This window comes from Silene latifolia, chromosome 11, assembly GCF_048544455.1.
Source record: "Silene latifolia isolate original U9 population chromosome 11, ASM4854445v1, whole genome shotgun sequence".
NCBI classification, from domain to species: domain Eukaryota; kingdom Viridiplantae; phylum Streptophyta; class Magnoliopsida; order Caryophyllales; family Caryophyllaceae; genus Silene; species Silene latifolia.
Window position 1 is genome coordinate 67,231,002 of NC_133536.1, and position 18,485 is coordinate 67,249,486.

The window sequence follows — 18,485 nt, forward strand, 5'->3', positions numbered from 1 at the left end:
CAAATAGACGGACTTCTACAGATATCTTGCCTCCCTGTGGAGATCGACCTGACTTCCCTAGCTATATAGTTAGTTTAGTTAGTTTATTTTTGACAGGTACACGACAGACGTGTCACCCGACAAAAGACCGCTACCCGACTCAAGCTATGCTCTCCTAAGGCACAAGAACCTTCAAAAGGCTTCCATGGAGGTTTTATGGTGAAGGGAAGGGAAAGAGGCGACTAAAGGATTGAAGGAATGATGCGGAAATGATTTGCGGATTTAACAAAACGCGATTAAAAACCCTCGCTGAAAACCCGGTACTCGATCGAGTGTCCCACATACTCGATCGAGTGACCCCCTACTCGATCGAGTAACCGCGTTACTCGATCGAGTAGCCTCTACTTTATCGAGTACCACACATAACTCGCAACCCAAGATAGCTTTGGCACGTATTTCTAAGGACTATAACCGCTCCCAAGGTCAGTCAACGCTGGTCAAAGGGTCTCTAAAAGGGCGGGTATTACACAGGAGTTTTAAATATCTTAACATGTGGGGACAATCAGAGCTGTTTAAGGAATGTGTGGAGAGTGTATGGACAAGAAAGCATTATGGTACAAAAATGTTTCAAGTCACAAAGAAACTTAAGGAGTTGAAACCTGTGCTCAAGTATTTAAACAAGACCTGCTTCTCTGATATTGAGAATAGTTTTCTACTACTGGTGCTCTACTAGAGAAAATTCAGAAGGATATTATTGATAACCTAGGGGACATGAAGCTTATGCAGCAGTAACATCTGGTGGAACAGGAATTAAAGGAACTACCCAATGCTAGGGATAGTTACTTGGTTCAAAAGGCAAAGATTCAATGGTCACCAGAGGGTGATATTAACTCAGCTTACTTTCACAACATAATAAAGAAAAGAATGATGCAGAATAAGGTACTTAGTATAGAAGATCAACATAGGAATGTATGCAATGATGGGGAACTAATACAAAGTGCTTTCTTGGATTACAATCAGACACTTCTGGGATCTCAGCCTCATACTAACCCAATTAACATTAGTGTTGTTAGAAGGGGGAAGTGTTGCACAGAGGATCATTGGGAGAGACTGAATAAGCCTGTGACTACAGAGGAGGTGAAACAATGTTTGTTCAATATCCCTAAGGATAAGTCTCCAGGGCCTGATGGATACACAAGCCAGTTTTATAGAAATGCTTTGGATATCATTGAGAATGAGGTGAGTGCTGCAATAATGATTTTTTTTGAAACTGGGATGCTTTTGACTCAGATTAATGCCACTTCAATCACTCTTATACCTAAGATTGACAGACCAACAAGTGTGAAATATTTCAGACCCGTTGCTTGTTATAATACGGTATACAAGATAATCTTTAAACTTTTATGTAATAGGCTTTTTCTAGTGCTTCCTGAGATCATAAGTAGAAACCATGGTGCTTTCATACAAGGTAGGATTATTCTGGAGATATCCTAATTTACCAGGACTTGGTGAGGTTGTACAACAGAGGCATGGTTTCACCAAGGTGCATGTTTAAGCTGGATCTCCAGAAAGCATATGATTCCATTGAGTGGGGTTTTATTAAGCAAATGCTGATAGCATTGAATTTCCCTGAGAAATTTAGATGATTATAATGACTTGTGTGACTTCTACTTCTTTTTCCCTGAATCTTAATGGATCTATGTTTGGTTATTTCTAAGGGAATAAAGGTCTAAGGCAAGGAGGCCCTATCTCCCTTCAGCTATTTACCATTTGTATGGAATATCTCACAAGGGTGTTGGACTTTCCAGCTCATAAATGGTTTTTCAGATACCACCCTCTGTGTGGATCTCTGAAATTAAACCATCTTTTATTTGCAGATGACCTGCTGCTATTTTGCAAAGGAGATGTCAAGTCTATCATGTTAATTCTGAGAGCTTTTTCTACTTTCTCAGCTACATATGAACTCAAAGTGAATGCATCTAAATATGAAGTGGTCTTTAATGGTGTACCAATTGAGCTTAAAACATGGATTCTTCAGATTTCAAGGTTCAAGGAAGGAGCTCTCCCTTTCAAGTACCTTGGTATCCCTATTCAGGCAGGGAGATTGACTAAACAAGACTGCAATATTTTAGTAGAAAAAATTGTGGCTAGAGTAAGAGGGATTGGGGCTAGAAAACTCAGTTATGCTGGCAGGTTGGTGCTTGTTAACTCAGTACTCAACTGTTTGCACAACTACTGGGGATCAATCTTCTTAATTCCAAAGGCAGTTATTAAAAAAATTAAGACTGTTTGTAGATACTACTTCTTGGATGAGGGCACTGAATATCAAAGGGCACCCCTTGTGGCATGGCATAAGGTCTCCTGCAGTAAAAAAAATGGAGGATTGGGTGTGACGGAAGCAGAAAAATGGAACACAACAACAGTAAGAAAATTGGTAAACTGGGTTTATACAAAAGCAAATCGTTTGTTGGTGCAATGGGCTGATCACATATATATGAAAGGCCAAGACTGACAGGCTTATCACCCCCCTCCCCTCTATATTCCAATTGGAATTGGAGAAATATGTGTAAGGTTAAGGAACTGTTGGCAGTTGGGTTTGTTGATAATGTTTGGGTTCATGATACTAAGGGCTATAATGTTAAATCTGGATATAGCTTACTACAAGGAATGCACCCTCCTATGCAGTGGTAAAAGGAAGTTTGGGATCCATGGAATGTCCCAAAACATTCATTGATTGGATGGTTAATAAAACATGCAGCTCTTAATTCTAGGGGAAATCGTTCAGGCTAATGCTGTATGATAACAATAAGTGTGTAATATGTGAGAATGGTATTGAGTCTCATGATCATTTGTTCTCAGAATGTCAGTATAGTGTCAGACTCATGACACTATTGGAGTGCTGGATGCAAATGACTATGGATGGTGGAAGAAAGACAGAATTACAGCAGGGAGTTTGTAACATGGTGAAGATGCTGGCTGGCTGGTACAATATTTGGCTTGAGAGGAACAAGTGTAGAATACAACTGATGCTGGATCTTTTATAGGGCATCTAAAATCCAATTGCCTAGCCACTGGTGGAGGCTGTACTGCGACGTTAATGGTAGTAGCCTCCTTTGCGAAAATTGCTTGTGGAAATGAGGGACTTATTGCTAGTTGTTCTGGTATAGGTATAACATCTCGTAGGCCCCACTGCAATATATTGTTTCGTGAAAGGTCCGTCTTCGGTGACACTTCAATTGTGAATGGCTCGTTCTTTAACATAGCCTGAATGCCCTCAAACGCTAAGCAGTCCTCCTACGGTTGATGTAAAAATGAAATTCATAAATTGTTATGATAAACCTTGGATGAGGATAAAACCGACGTGGCGTGTGACAATTGAAGACTGAACGTCATAAGCAATAGGTCTCTCGCATATGGAGCCATAACGGGTACATACAATGACAACTGAAATGAGTATTGAATTGCAAACCAAATCAGAGGTAGGGATATATGAGGCGGATAGTGTACCGAGTGTTTTATGTGAGATATATCTAATGCTGACACGCAGAAGTTTTTGTCAGTGTCCTCTGTAAATGCTGTGATTTCTAACTGTTCAGTCCCATCAAAAACTTCACAATTAAATGTTATCCTGCATTTAAGAGTGAACATTAGCAAGCAATTATAGCAGGATAAATTTCTTTTGTGCATGCGTTGTGAGGCAAGGGGTTTTGTTTACCTTGGTTCAGACACAACTCCATCCTTAGTGCAATTTTCGCACTTGAAGCTCTCACCTGCTGCATATTCCGACCGCTTGCCACCGTGGGAGCAACCCAAATATGCATTAATCTTTTGTAGCAGTGGACTTGGCACTGTAACTGTGACTCTGTATCGCTCATCCTGAAGTGTGTCTCTTGTATGCTTGCATTACAGTTTACTGTAAGTTAAGAAATGCATCCCCTACACGATATTAAGATAACAATGTTCTTCATCGTAGACACCACCGTGAGTTTCTACACAACCTAAGTCCCATATAGCTTTTCTTAAATACTCAACGTGTAGTGTCTAAATGCTTACACATGTATAGTCTGATTTACCTTTTTGCTCTTTAGGGCGTTTAAAGTACTGATGCGAATTGGCGCATTAGGGTCCCTCACATTGCGTATCTTTGTTTGCAGTTCGAGCAGGAGCTCCTTGTTTCGAGTTACCCTAGAGTAATACCATATAATTAGTGCCCGCATAACTTGTAACTTTTTTTGAGTGTGTAAAACTGTCAATTTAAAAATAAATATTAGCAGCATTGTATAATTTGACAATACCATTCTGTGAGGGCAACCACCTTGTCTCCTGTAGGACTTGTATTAATTGACGTTGACATCGCGCTTGTTAGGGAAAAACCTATGGTGAATGGAAGCACAGTGAGTATAAACGTGTGCTGGTTCAGCTGCAACCTTTTTTTGGTTTATTTCTTTTTTGTTTTTTCTTTTCCTGTACTAATTTGATGAAATACCCCGATGGGGTGAAACCCTCAGCGCTGTGAAGCCTACCACATGGCAGTTTCCAACCAAAGACGCAAGCTTACCACAGTCATCCTGAGCAAGATCATTCCAGGTTAAGACTACCATTGGTTGGTCAGAACTGTCACACTATGGGTATTTTAATATTTTGTTAGAGTTTTTTTGTGTTTAAGGAAAATGTTGAAACAATTACCTATAATCAATACGCACAATCTCCTTAACAAAGTTCTTGCGGCCTTGTTTTGTAGGGACCTCCCGTGCAGCTGGCTCTACATATAGTAGTGATCCAATGACATCTGTGGACGTGTAATGAAAGGTCAGTGTATTGTTTACATTGTATAATAGTGCATAATTGAATGTTTGTTTTCTAACCAAACACGTCATAAGGGGCAGCTGTTTTTGGTATCTGTGATACGCATTGGTAATCGGGTAAAAATGGACCATGTGCTGACGCAAGTGGTCGGATTAGTGCCTAGCCGCCAAAGCTCATTGTGTAGGGAAGCTCAGTAGGATCCCGTCTGTACTATAGATGGGCCGGCCGAATCGGAGCATTCGTTATCTCGTAGGTTCCATTGTACAAAGCACGTCTGCATGGGCTGCTATCTGATCCCCAAACAATGTGCCCTTCAGTTTATTTCCCTGCATATTAGTCACTATGAAAATTTAAATAAACAAATATATAATTGGAAGGAGCAAGATATGTTGGATAACCAGATGTTGCTAGGCACATGTTAATTACAATGTTATGGCATTTGCCAAACAATGCAAGTTTAGGCTGGTTTAGTATCATCCCAACTTAATTAGTTCCATTCCACCTTCATCCTGCCATTGGATACACCACACAAAGGAATTTAAAAAAATAAAGAGAGGGTGCTTTTCTAGATTCTGAAACTGTTTATTGTTATAGCGAGTGGAATATCTAAATGGTTTTGGGTCTTTTTTGTGCAACAACTCAGAAATCGTATCCTAAAAGATATATTAATATCTGTTCAGGTGTATTTAATTTGCCAATATATATGATTCAGGGATCAGGAGTAATGTAATTGCAGTATGTAGGACCAGGGACACATTTCTCACTGGGTATTCTGCTGGTAGTTGGCTTGCTGATCAGAAGGGTTACTCTGTTAAATTTGGGTATGAATGGATTCGACATAAGGAAACAAAGGTTGGGTGGTCTAAGCTAGTCTGGAACAATAGTGAACTCCCTAAGCATTGCTTTCTAAACTGGCTTATTCTTAGGAATGCTCTGAATACTAAAGAGAAGCTGAACAGGATTGGTGTCAGTTCTGATGACTTGTGTTGCATATGCCAGGTTGGTACAGAAACAGTCACCCATCTGTTTCAGCAATGCAAGTATGTCACTACAGTAATGACTGATATTTGTGCTTGGCTGCGGATACCAGTACCACAGGGTAATGGGCTTATCTGGCTAGGCAGGAGGAAATGGCCACAGGTGCAGAGGAATGTTTGTATTGCAGTCGTTATGGTTGTTTACTATACAGTGTGGCAGCAGCGAAATTCAGCAAGATTAGATGGAGTGATTTTGAGACCTACTATACTGTTCTCCCAGTGTCAAATTTGATGAAAATCAGAATTCTGAGTCAGTTAAGTACTGTGAAACTGTCTAGTGATAGCGATTGGATCCAATGTCTTGTAATGTAGTCATACTCTAAGTTATGATGAATGTTGTATCATTGGTTTGAGCTTAATGAGAATACTTACATTTTCACCAAAAAAAAAAAGTAATTGCAGTACACTGACAAAAGATAGGAAAAAAACGTTATGTATAAGTGTTGCCTTATCATCATGTAAGAGCACAGTCTGGTAAAGCACATTTGAAGCGGATCTTTGGGGCTTCCATTTCTACATAACCTTGACCTTAACTTTGTAATCGTAACCACTGGTGTTAAGCTGGTCCAAGTACACCCTACCATCTCCCATTATGGTTGACTGTAAAAGACGCGGCGTAGTTAAAATACATGTGGTTTTACAAAGGCACGTTTTTTGTCGTAAAGACTGCTTGACAGTAGGCCAAATTGACATCGGTCTGTTCTATAAATACTTTGGCGCATTTCAACAAACCATGTCATAACCGTTACTGGACGAAACTGGCATACGACTTATATTAACTCTTAATAATTAAACATTTGGTATGTAGCAATACTTCCGAATAGAGAAAGGTGTCTGCACATTTAGTTCTATAAGAGTAAATCTGTACAAAGTGTGTATGCTGCATATGTATGGTAGTATCACCATTCTATAGGTCGGTTTATCATCTACTAATAGCGAATGTGAGGATTGCTATGTAATTCGTATAAGGGATGAGGTCTTATTATAATAGCACAAATAAAATACACGACTCACCGTCACCCTTTAAATCTTAAGATTAAGTTTCAACCTAATTTTAAAACTACTGAAGGGAGTAAAATACTAAGTGGTTTCTGCAAAACTATGACACATATACGTCATGATCGGAAGCCTTAAATATTTCGAAGTTTCAATTCGATAATCCACTCCAAAACTATTAGTAAAGTCTCTCTAGTGTTAAGACAGAGTTAAATAAAGGTAGATCAAAGTATACATAAATTAAATAATAGTACAAATGTTTGCCTACTGTTTTGACAAAAGCTATGTTAACCATTTTATAAACCTAAAGTAAGATGTAAATTAACGACGTAATTAAAAGTAGGAAGTAATAAACGAATGAACTAGTCATATTTAGAAATGGTGTATCTCTTTAACTTATTGTCACAGTTCGTACACCGTCAATATGTTTTTGAACATAATTAGAAAACAACACAAAGAAAGATCGTGTAGATACCTGATTTCAGGATTGAAGGTTGTAGCTTGAAGATGGTGATGATACAGGTATCCTCAACTATTTCCACTCTTAGCTTCCCTTGCAAAGTGAGGATGTTGGCCTATTTTAAGGGTGCTGATGAATTCACGGACCAAAACAACTGGGTCGCGGGATTTACTAACCGTATGACCATTATACCCTGACAAATCCATTTGCCAGTCAAATACCAATGCATGTATGCTGACACCAAGGCCCCACCTACTTTCCTTCGTATTTCCTTCGTTAATATTGTACATTTGTACGTGAATATCAGCCATGAAGTACTCTTCTACTTATTTTTCTATCTCTAATCCAATATCTAATTTTAACTAATTTATTAAAACTAGTTTAGACTATGTGTACCTATAACGAATAATACATTTTTTATTTCACGCTAATACCTCTTATAAAGTTATAAGTAAACGTTGTAGAGGGGTCAATCCGATCGGGTTAGATCGAATAAGTTCGGTACGAGTCACTTTCGAATTAACAAGAATTCCGGTCAGGCCGGTCCGTCTGATCACTCCAAGTCCGGGTTGTTTTGGAGTCGATTATTTTAAAGTAATTTAGATATAGTGCTATAATAATAAACATTCAAGTGATGTTTTATTTAATTGGTGTTCGAATTAGGTTATGGGTCAAGCTCGGTTTCTTAATTTAGACTCGGAAATAACTCGAACCTGGAGTGACCAGACTGACATGGCGTTCGAATTTGGAATCTACTTATATATTATACTAGTTTAGAACCCGTGCAAAGTTGCACGGGTTAGAGAAAAGAAAAATTGGAAAGAAAATTATATAATACTCGTAAAATATTAATGTCGTTAACTAATATCATAAAGTTGTAAATGTGAAGAGTAGTACTCCACTTTATGTATCATTCTCCAAACCTCATAAAATAAACTATAGATAATCTTTTAATCTTTTACTCTATCCTATTCTAAATAACTCTCTCCCGACCCTCTCCTTATTCATCTATTTACAATACTCTCCCATTTCCTTTTTTAATAAAATTTTATACTTATTTTAATCAGCTCACCCCACAATACCATACCTTATTTTATTTTAATCACCTCACCAGTCACCCCACAATAATACTTATTTTAATCACCTCATCCCACAATAATACCTCACAATACCGTTCCTCTCTCCAGTTACCTCATTCTACCACAATACTTTAGCTTATTTAATTCAAACACCTTTAATTTTCGTGCCACCCTCCGATGGGGAGAGTTATTCGGAATAGGAGGGAGTATTAGTTTGAGTACTCAACATCTTAAGCAAGGAGCACGTAAAATATTGATAACATTCAATAATACTCCCTCCACCCCGTCATTGGTCATTTGTTTACCATTTTTTGTTTACCGTTTTCATGTAGGATACATGTATCATTTATTTGTTTACACTTCTATGTTAGGCATGTCTCTAAAGGGTTATTTGATCTTACAATTTCATTATTGTCCACTTATAATCTAATAACACTACCCGTAAATAGTCTTCTCCCCGACCTTTCCTTAAGCTTTGTGCCAAAAACAATTTAAAGGTAAATGACGGGGACGAAGGGAGAATAACATAAATAATATTTGCATAGCTAAACTCTTGTCTCGTATAATGCTTATAGTGCGTTAAAAAAAAAGTTTTCAAAGAACATCTAAAATTGAGAAGGCATATATTACACATTTCACCATTTGACTTCAGCATGCTTACAGCTTACCGAAGCAATTTCGCTGTCGTAAAAGAACAGTGGTACTCTGACCGACTTCAAACAAAACAAAGTCACAGGGTGACACTCTTTGTCACCCTTCACCCTTCTGGCGAGTCAATAATTAGTAGTGCTCTTGCTGAGGTACACTGATTGTTATTGACTGCATTCTCACCAGTAGACTTGATAATGGTCTGATTGTTATAGTGATTGTTTTTTCATTATGTATTTGCTTTTGTGTTATCCGTACTATTGAACCCGTCTTAACCTTAAAATAGATACACATGCATTAAATATGAATTTGTGATGAAGAATTTGTGATGAACAAATGGTAGGTTTCAAATGAATTACTCTTTATAATTTCGGATTTAATATACTTGCGCACAAATCAACCCATTCATATCAAAATAAAATTATCATGGAAAAAGTTTCATACTTTTCTCGGATCGTATAATTATAATAATAATGACTTAAAAGACAAATGTTAACTAACTAATCGGGATAAAGGTAGTAGATAATTAGATTATCATAAAAATCAAACTTAAAAGCTAAACAATCGACTTGATAAAATAGGATTCTTTAATAGAAAATCGGTTCATTTTCTCAGAAGCAGTTCATCAGTATCTCATATGCATAGACCAATCTCATATGCTGAAATGCATGATTCAAAAAAAACTAAATACAATTTTTTAGTAGAAGAGTAAGTAAATTTAATGTCAACCGGTAAGAGAAAGTTGAAATCTTGATGATTCGTCCCGACCTGATTATTAGGCTCATCAAGAAAAATAACCTGCAAATATTTTCAATGAAATTCCAGTATTAAGGTTGTTTTATGTATTAAGAAAATATCCAATGAAATTCATTGGAAAACCCAAACATGCAACAATCAAATATCCAATGAACTTCATTAAGAAAATATCCAATGAACTTCATTGGAAACAATTAGTCTTGCTATAGACGGGTATATCCGTCTATTGCTGTAGACGGATCAAATACAATGAAAGTGGTGGCATTTTTTTGCACCCACCACCCCACTTGTTGTTTGTCATATTAGGAAAGTGGTATTGTATTTGACCCGTCTTTCATTATAGACGGATATGGTCCGTCTATAATGAGAATTTGTGCATTGGAAAACCCAAATATGCAACAATCAAATTACATACCTGAAATCAATCTTGATTCTTGTATGACTAATTTAGCTTCTATTGATTTAGGTGTTGTAATTGAACTCATGGTGATGAATTCCTATAATTAAAACTCGTGTACATAAAACTACAAAATACTCCGTAATAAGGAATCAATATGAAAAGAATTTAAAATTTTATTAAAAGAAAGATTGCCATGAGAGCAATTAGAAATTTGAAATGAGATATAACTTAGAAGGTGCAGAATGACGGCTAAGAGTACGATGTGTGTAAACTACGTATGGAATTGTTTAGGGTTTTTTTTTTTTTTTTTTTTTTTTTTTTAATACGGAGTGGCTGCTTTTCGTTAGGCGGGAAATTGAGAAAGCATAGGTTGACACGTGTCTAATAAGGTATTTAGTGGTTTTTGTTTTATAGTTTTATATAGATTTTATTTCATTAAAATATGTCTTTTCATTAAATTACATTGTTTTCACTAAACTTTAAACTATAATTTTTTTAATTAAATATTAATAAAATTTATACAAAACTATAGATTGTTAAATATTTTAGGGAAGTACTTTTTCACATATGATGTGGAAAGTTAATGAAAAAATGTATGTGAAAGAGTAAAGTTCGTATGTGAAAAAGTAATTCCGATATTTTATTGATGTTATTATTTGAGAAGGACTTGACCCATACTATGTATTAAACAAAATCGTAAATCAATAATTTTGTTTTCGCGTAAAAAAATTGAGATAAATTGAAATCATTTGTTTTAGGGTATAATTTTTTTTCTTTAGATTAACTTTCGGTACATAACTAAATTCTCTTAATCAATTTTAGTTTCAACTTTTTTTCCTCAAAATTATACAAAACATACTAATCAGAAATACGAACAATTATTGACACTATTATATAGTTAATTTATTTTAAAATAAAAAATTATATATACCGTACATTTATCGCACGGAATCTAAACTAGTTTTAATAATTTAGTTAAAATTAGATATTGGACTAGAGATAGAAAAATAAGTAGAGGAATACTTCATGACTGATGTTCTCGTACAATATTAACGAAGAAAATACAAAATGAATGTAGGTGGGGCCTTGCTGTCAACATACATACATGCATTGGTATTTGGCTGGCAAGTGGATTTGTCAGGTTATTATGGTCATACGGTTAGTAAATCCCGCGGCCCAGTTGTTTTGGTCCATGGATTCATCAGCACCCTATTTTAAGGAGTAATAATTCTTTTTTTTTTTTTGGTTTAAACCATCCGGTAATCCGAACCACATTGGGCCGACTAATCCGGATTTCGGGGCGTGTCCAAGGATTACGGTATTTAAACCCCTCCCAATCACAATTGTGGGGGATCGATCCGCAGACCTCCCTACCAAGCGCAGCCCCATGCTACCACTGCGCCAACCAACGATTGGTTAAGGAGTAATAATTCTGAAGTGGCAGGTTTATCAGTTTAAGCAATTTTTTTGGTGCATAGGCAGTGGCCTTTACTATAGTTGTGAATAGTTCAGAGTTGTGTGACTGGCCTATGACTTGAATTAAGGGGTTTAGGTAGAATTGTTTAATACATGTGGTTGTAAGTGATGTTGTAGGTTTTTTTTTTTATTTTTTTTTTATTTTTACTTTTTAGTTTTTTTTAGCTTTTAATTATACATTACAGAAATGTCTTTATCCCATTTGCTAAAGCGCGAATATTGTAGTAACAATTAGTCTCGCTATAGACGGATATATCCGTCTATAGCTATAGACGGGTCAAATATGCTTAAAGTGGTAACATTTTTGGGCCCCACCTTGCAACTTGTTGTTTGTCTTATGCTTAAAGTGAGCGAATATTTGGCCCGTCTATAGCTATAGACGAATATCCCCCGTCTATAATGAGAATTTGTGTTATAGCAAATATCTTCACCTATGAATTGGCACAAATTGTTTAATAGTGATATTTTGAATAAAATAAGATTACCTATCCCACTTTTGTATCTCCTCTTTTGACGCATGACTTTTATCTTACGTCAAATTAGGATTAACATGAGGAAATATATATCAACATCAGTTAAACTAATTAGGTGTAAAAAAAATATAGTGTGACACACGATGGAACAAAAGTCAAATAAAAAATTCCGTTATCATTTTGTTTGAACTTAATGTAGCGAGTTTTTAAAACTGAAATGTTTATTGTGTGGATAGTATTAAAACTAAATACATATACTGTGGAAGAAATAGGGTGTTGTAGATACCCAGTATCAATTGATTCCCCAACAAACACCCGATGATTATCGGACTACAACATGCTTAGTAATCGATACGTTTAATCGACAGTTTTGTATAACTATACGTCGGAAAACTCAAAACGATTTCGAAAACAAAACATTTTCAAACTTTTCAAAAGTACCTGAAGTGTTTTATGCACGGCGACGGGGTCGCAATGACACTAACTAGAGTCAAAACCGACACCGGACCAAAAACCGACTCAAAATTCAAATCCCGACTCCAACAACGAGTCAAACACAAAAAACAAACATCACAAAGTTTCCATGTTAAGTATACCCGGTATACTTAAATGGTCAAGTATTACAATCATGCCATCCAAAACCTAGGATAGAACAAATCATGATTTCAAATGCGTGATAGTGACAAGACAACTCGAAGACCCGCGAAATGGCTCGCGCCTCTTCGAGTAGCCCATGCGGCCACGTCTCTCAAAATGCACACAAACACACAATCTTCTATAAATACCCCTCAAGTGCCACCATTTGAAGGTACGCGAGTGTCCAACCCCTCATTTCTCCCTCAAAATTCTAGACTCGACTTCTCAAGTCACAAAACGACACGTATTTTCGACCTACCGATCAGAAATACAAGCTATACACATTGTTTGGTACCGTCATCGTGCATTAAATCACTTGACCGACCATCTCGACAAACTACACACTCACTAAACTAAACAAAACACTCTTTATATTGCTAAAACGGTTTTCCACCGAGTTTTCCGACCTAACATGTTTTTTTAAACTTCCGTCGATTTCTCGTCTTCAACCTAGCATGTAAGTATGAGGGTGTAATAATCCTCTTCTTTCATGTCTTTTTATCTGTTTTTATGACCTTAACATGCTAAAACATGCATAACATGGTCCAAAATACGGATCGAATGAGCCAAAACCGAGTTTTGACCAGAAACAGAAGGCCCTAGTCACCACTAGGTACCTCACGCCTCAATGAGGTGTCCAGGTCAGAACTCAAACGTGTTTGAGTTCATTTTTTCCATTTTTCATTTCATTTTACAACCGGTTTTTACCGTTTCAAATCATTTTTATGATAAACGTTTTAACCATAAATCATTTTCACCCTTAGTTCTTTGTACCATGACGGTGTAATCCGTGTTTCGGTGATAATATTTGGTTAATTACATTTTAAAAGGTATTTTAAAACCTTTTATTCATTTCTTTACATTTCAAAAAACAACCTTATTAGTCATATATGCATAATCATCCTTGGTTCCACATACCATGTCAGTTTAAATCCGAGTACGATGATAAATATTGACTAATCACAAAACAATGAACTTAATACGATTAGTTCATAACCATTTTTCAAATCTATTCATGTCAATCTTGCAAAACCGAACCCGGCATCAAATATCGTCAATACAATGATGATTATTCAAGTCCCTGATAAGTGCATAATTTACATTGTTTTACCCCTATATTATCTCCATTTTACATGTCATTTAGCACTTATCATAGTGTTTTGAGCTAATATTTGTTATTCTAGTTGCAATTGCTTGTTTCCACATGTTTTGTAGGAGATTAAGCTTTTAGGAGCTAAAAACCAACAAAGATGCAAGCTAGAGTGCAAAAGCTAAGCAAGACCAAGTATTGGACTAAGTGTATGAAGTTGCATGGGTTTTTGCATGAAGATTTAATGGATTGAAGTAAGAATTACAAATGAAGTCAAATGCAAAGTCAAGCCCAAAATGAAGGTCCAAATTGAGGTGAAAGCATTGGATGCCAAGGAGCTTTGGATGCTAAGAATAAGAAACATTATCGGGTGATTAAGGGAGCATTAAAGCATGAACATAGAGATTCCTTGAACAATTAATCGAGGAATTAAGAAGAAATGCCCGGACAACCACGCCCCCGATCGGGACTGGCAACCCCGATCGGGGTTGACCCTCTCTAGCACTTTTACGTTATACCCCTATTTTCTTATAAATAGGGGCCTTAATCTGTCATTAGGGTTATCTTTTCTCACGTCTTATATACTCTATAATAGCCTTAAGCAATATTTCTCTCATTAGTTTTCATATTTGTTTTCAATATTGTTAAGCATTTAGTTATCAAACATTTGATTATTTATATATTCAAGCATTTGGTTCTACTTTGTTCTTCCTTGCAAGTTCCATTTCCATTCGGTAATTCTAATTCTAGCTTGTTTAGTTTACGTTTCCATCATAGTTATCACATAGTTTTCATCATTAGTACTTTTATACCACATAGTTTAATTTTATATTATATGCTTTACCATTTAGTTTACATCATTTACATTAGCATGTCTATCATTTCTCTTAACAAAGTTTGTAGTTTATACTTTAATATGAGTAGCTAAATTCCTTAGTCTAGGGGCTAGGGAAGTCATGCAAAACCAAATATGTAAAATGATAAATTAGATTGATACAATATTGTCCAATTGTTTCTATCACATGTTTGCATCGTTATGTTTAATCTATGTTTAAAGGCCTTATTCATTGATTAAGTTTGTTAATTCGTTCTAAAAGTCGAGAGGCATGGAATCAGATTAGACTAAGCATGTGTACTAGGACGACCTAGTCATAAATGAGAATTTCTCTAGGACCCGGTCTGTTGTTGACACTAATATCGTAAGGTGGGTGTCTCTAAGCCTAAACAATTGACAATGTTATTAATATCGAGTTTAACATGATCATATATTTACCTTTGCATGTGTGACCCGACTCCCCTAGCTAGACTCCCTTTTATCATAAAGTTTACATATTAATATTTGTTAGTCATCAACCAAACAACAAACAAACCCAAACGAAATCGACCATGATAGAAATCTTTCCGTAGCATTTCACAACGCAATTCCCGTCTCCTTATGTTCGACCCCTACCACTACATTAATTTGTGTTTAGGGTAATTATCTTTGTATAGGTACACGATAGCCTATCAAATTTTGGCGCCGTTTCCGGGGAGCACGGTTTTATTACGTTTTGAATTGTCGATTTTTATCTTGTTTTCTTTTGTCTTGAGGAACACTTGTTCCTTGAGACCGCTGCTTATCATTTTCTAGAAATTGTTGTCTTATGCCCAGGTCCTCTCGTAGTGGAGAATTGCTTTCACCGGATTCCGATCCTGAGAAAACCTTTAGGAGAAGACGACATTTTTGGAAAGAAGTGAAAGAAGCCGCTTCTCCTGTGCAAGTTAAAAGTGCTAGAAAGTCTTACCTATACGATCTAAAAGTTCTTGATGTTGGAATAAGTGTCCTCCGACAATAATGCGATCACAACTGTTGATCATAGTGATCACATGTTTAAATCTCATTTCAAGAATACATGTGGGATGTAATATTTTACAGTCAACTGGTCCACACATATCGGTAATGATTGGCTGACTAGAGTTTGACATTACTGTCGTGCGACGGTGGTGATCAGTTGATCCCCTTAGGTCATACCTATAGGAAAATACTCTTAATTGATTATTTAGTTAATCGTATGCCGATACGAGTTAATTAAATTGCTTAAAATTGACGGATGATTTTATGAGTAAAGTTAACGTGTCTTATTGTAATTTGATTAAATGAGATACGGTCTAAGTAATCGAATTGTTTTATTACTTAGATAAAATTATTGTTTACGAAACAATTGAAATTGAATGACTAATTTATTATAAATACAAGACGTTGTAATTTATAATTTGATAAACCATTTTGGTACAAGTGATTACGAATTACTAGTGGATTTTGTATATGACATATTTTATGAGTATGTTGATTTTTAATATGTTAAAAATACATTACAAATTCACATGTCAAGTAACATGTCACATATGTCACAATTGACAAATGACAAAATAAAATGGACCTTCCATTTTATGTTGTATATACCGAAATATTGGAGGGAGTATTAGTGGATAAATTGTGTTGATTATTTTAATAAGAGAAAACACAATGATTACCCATACTCTTAGCCTTGCATGCCTAGTTTATCTTGAGAAGAACACAAGCTCATGCATTGGCTCCTCTCCTCCCTTGCCAACCGGTTTTTCCACTATGAAGAACTAAATGGATTCCTCTAATTTTCACTCACTACCTATCCTAATATTTTTTAGGGTTAGAAAATATATTCTCTCTACAATTTGTGGTAAAAACTTAGAGAAATAAAAACCTCACAAATCTCTCCTCTAGAGAAATAAAAACCTCACAAATCTCTCCTCTCTTGACCGAAATAAGAGAGAACAAAATTAATATTTTGTGTAATTTTTAAGTAAGACTAATATTATTACTAGTTCATAATAATATTGGTTATTAAGGGTATTCCTTGGGTATATGCTTTTGGGAGATGTTCTAATTTGAACCTTGTTCATCCATTGTTGGAAAGCTCAAGAACTAACAAGAAGGAGATCTTGTTGGTGCCCAAATGGCCGAAAATAAGATGGTGAGAAATCGATTTTTCCATCTCTTTTTATTATGTTTGCATGCATAAGATCTTGTATTTATTTTATGACCAAATTAATTAATTCATATATGAATATGTAAACTAATGTGATTATTGAATCCTAACAAGAGGTATCACGAGCCTTAGGTTGTTTGCATGCAAATCGGTTTATAGTTTTTCCGAGTTATAAGATTAACATACAAAACTAATTAATTTGAATTTATGAAGATAAACCTATAAATAACTTTGCATGTTAAAATTTTCTGGTCCTAAGTGAATTTTGGGATATTTTGGTTTATTTATGGATTTTATTGTTCATTTTATATATTATTGGCATTAAAATGCGATTTTATGAGGAAAAATGTCATTTTTGGACGAAAAATAGCTAAACTTCGAATTTTTAGGTGGTTTTTGGATATGTTTTCACATGTAATATATTCTGATGGCCTGTAAATTTTTATATTAAAATAAGTTGTTTTGCTCGAAATATGAATTTTATAAGTTAAAATCGTATTTAAATGGGTAAATAGGTTAATATGAGTTATATTTCGAATCTGGTCATGGAAATTTAGTATATTATCACATGCAATTTTACAAGATGTGTGTAAAATATTTGGCTATAATGAAGTCTTCTTACATGATTTATGAATTTTTGATGAAAAATCACATAAATAGTGACTATAATTAGTAATAATGCTAAGACATACTTCATGACTAAGGGAAAAACGTCACATGTTGCATTTTATCATATATTTCAGATCTAAGAGTGAAAAGTTGATGAAAATATTTTTTCTCATATTTTTATGGTCATATTTGTTAAAACCGATAAACCGCAACATTGTTTTTCTCGATAATTTTTCAAAAATTTTAACCTAAGTTTTGAACATTATGAGTGTCATGGTATTTTTCCAGAATGTTCATGAGTTTAAATTTCAAATTTTGAAATTATTTGAAATTTTTATGATTTAATTTGAAGTTTATAGCATAAATTTTATATTTTTGGTCCATAATGAACAATATTAAGAAATCAAGTTGAGTTATTGTCAAAATATTAGTGAAGACTAAGTTTTGAGTCCTAAGATGGTTAGGGTCATTAACTTGTACATAAATATGAATTTATGTAATTATTGTGATTTTAATATGTTAAATCACGCAAATCCGTAAAAACCGATTAATATACGATATTGGCTCTTTAAAGGCGATTTAGCATAAAATTAAGCATGTTCATACATATTATAATGCTGCATTTTATTTATGATTGTCATATTTTAATTTTATGTAATTTTTGAATTATGTAAATTTTACTTAGTATGGCCTTAGTTTTAATTGGTATTACCCGAAATGTAGGGAATATCGATTCGGTTGTAATTATTGTGATCTCGTATCACCGTTTTGTAATTTAATAGATTATTTTTATTTTTATTACAAATGTATAATAGGAAATTATGTAATTTTATTTATTACTTTGTAATTTCCCGGAGTTTCCATGAAGACGGTGTTACCTCGAGATGCGTGCCAAGTCCGAAGTTCAAGGGACCAAAGGAGTTGGTTTCCGAATTTGTAATAGTTTATTAGATTTACTATTTTAGGAAGGCCATACTAGGATTTTATTTTTATGCTTTGCATTTTCTTTATATGTTTGCATGCATCGCTAAA

The 18,485-nt window shown here is 35.1% G+C and overlaps 1 protein-coding gene across 6 annotated transcripts; it reads right to left on the reverse strand.

Moving 5' to 3' along the window:
* Window positions 1-2,667: 2,667 nt before the first annotated feature.
* Window positions 2,668-7,637, reverse strand: LOC141611722 (uncharacterized). Of its 6 annotated transcripts, none has more exons than XR_012528713.1 (9): window positions 7,294-7,636; window positions 6,270-6,422; window positions 4,845-5,111; window positions 4,666-4,768; window positions 4,275-4,353; window positions 4,053-4,164; window positions 3,695-3,892; window positions 3,487-3,607; window positions 2,668-3,273 (listed from the first exon to the last, which is right to left on the reverse strand). XR_012528713.1 is itself a non-coding variant. In XM_074430329.1 (9 exons), the coding sequence occupies exons 5-9, from the start codon at window positions 4,331-4,333 to the stop codon at window positions 2,893-2,895; spliced, it is 855 nt and encodes a 284-aa protein (XP_074286430.1). In that variant the 5' UTR covers window positions 4,334-4,547; window positions 4,666-4,768; window positions 4,845-5,111; window positions 6,270-6,422; window positions 7,294-7,637; the 3' UTR covers window positions 2,668-2,892. The 6 variants fall into 6 exon arrangements, 4 of the variants coding, with proteins under 4 accessions (XP_074286430.1, XP_074286429.1, XP_074286431.1 ...); XR_012528712.1 differs by having other exon boundaries at window positions 3,695-3,915; XM_074430329.1 differs by having other exon boundaries at window positions 3,695-3,876; window positions 4,275-4,547; window positions 7,294-7,637.
* Window positions 7,638-18,485: the final 10,848 nt, after the last annotated feature.

Coding starts and splice junctions, on each gene's coding strand:
- LOC141611722 (XM_074430329.1), bottom strand. CDS start 4,333: ATGTCAACGTCAATTAATACAAGTCCTACAGGAGACAAGGTGGTTGCC. Junction 3,877..4,052: donor ACGCCCTAAAGAGCAAAAAG/GTAAATCAGACT, acceptor CTGTAATGCAAG/CATACAAGAGACACACTTCA. Junction 3,608..3,694: donor GGAGTTGTGTCTGAACCAAG/GTAAACAAAACC, acceptor TCTTAAATGCAG/GATAACATTTAATTGTGAAG.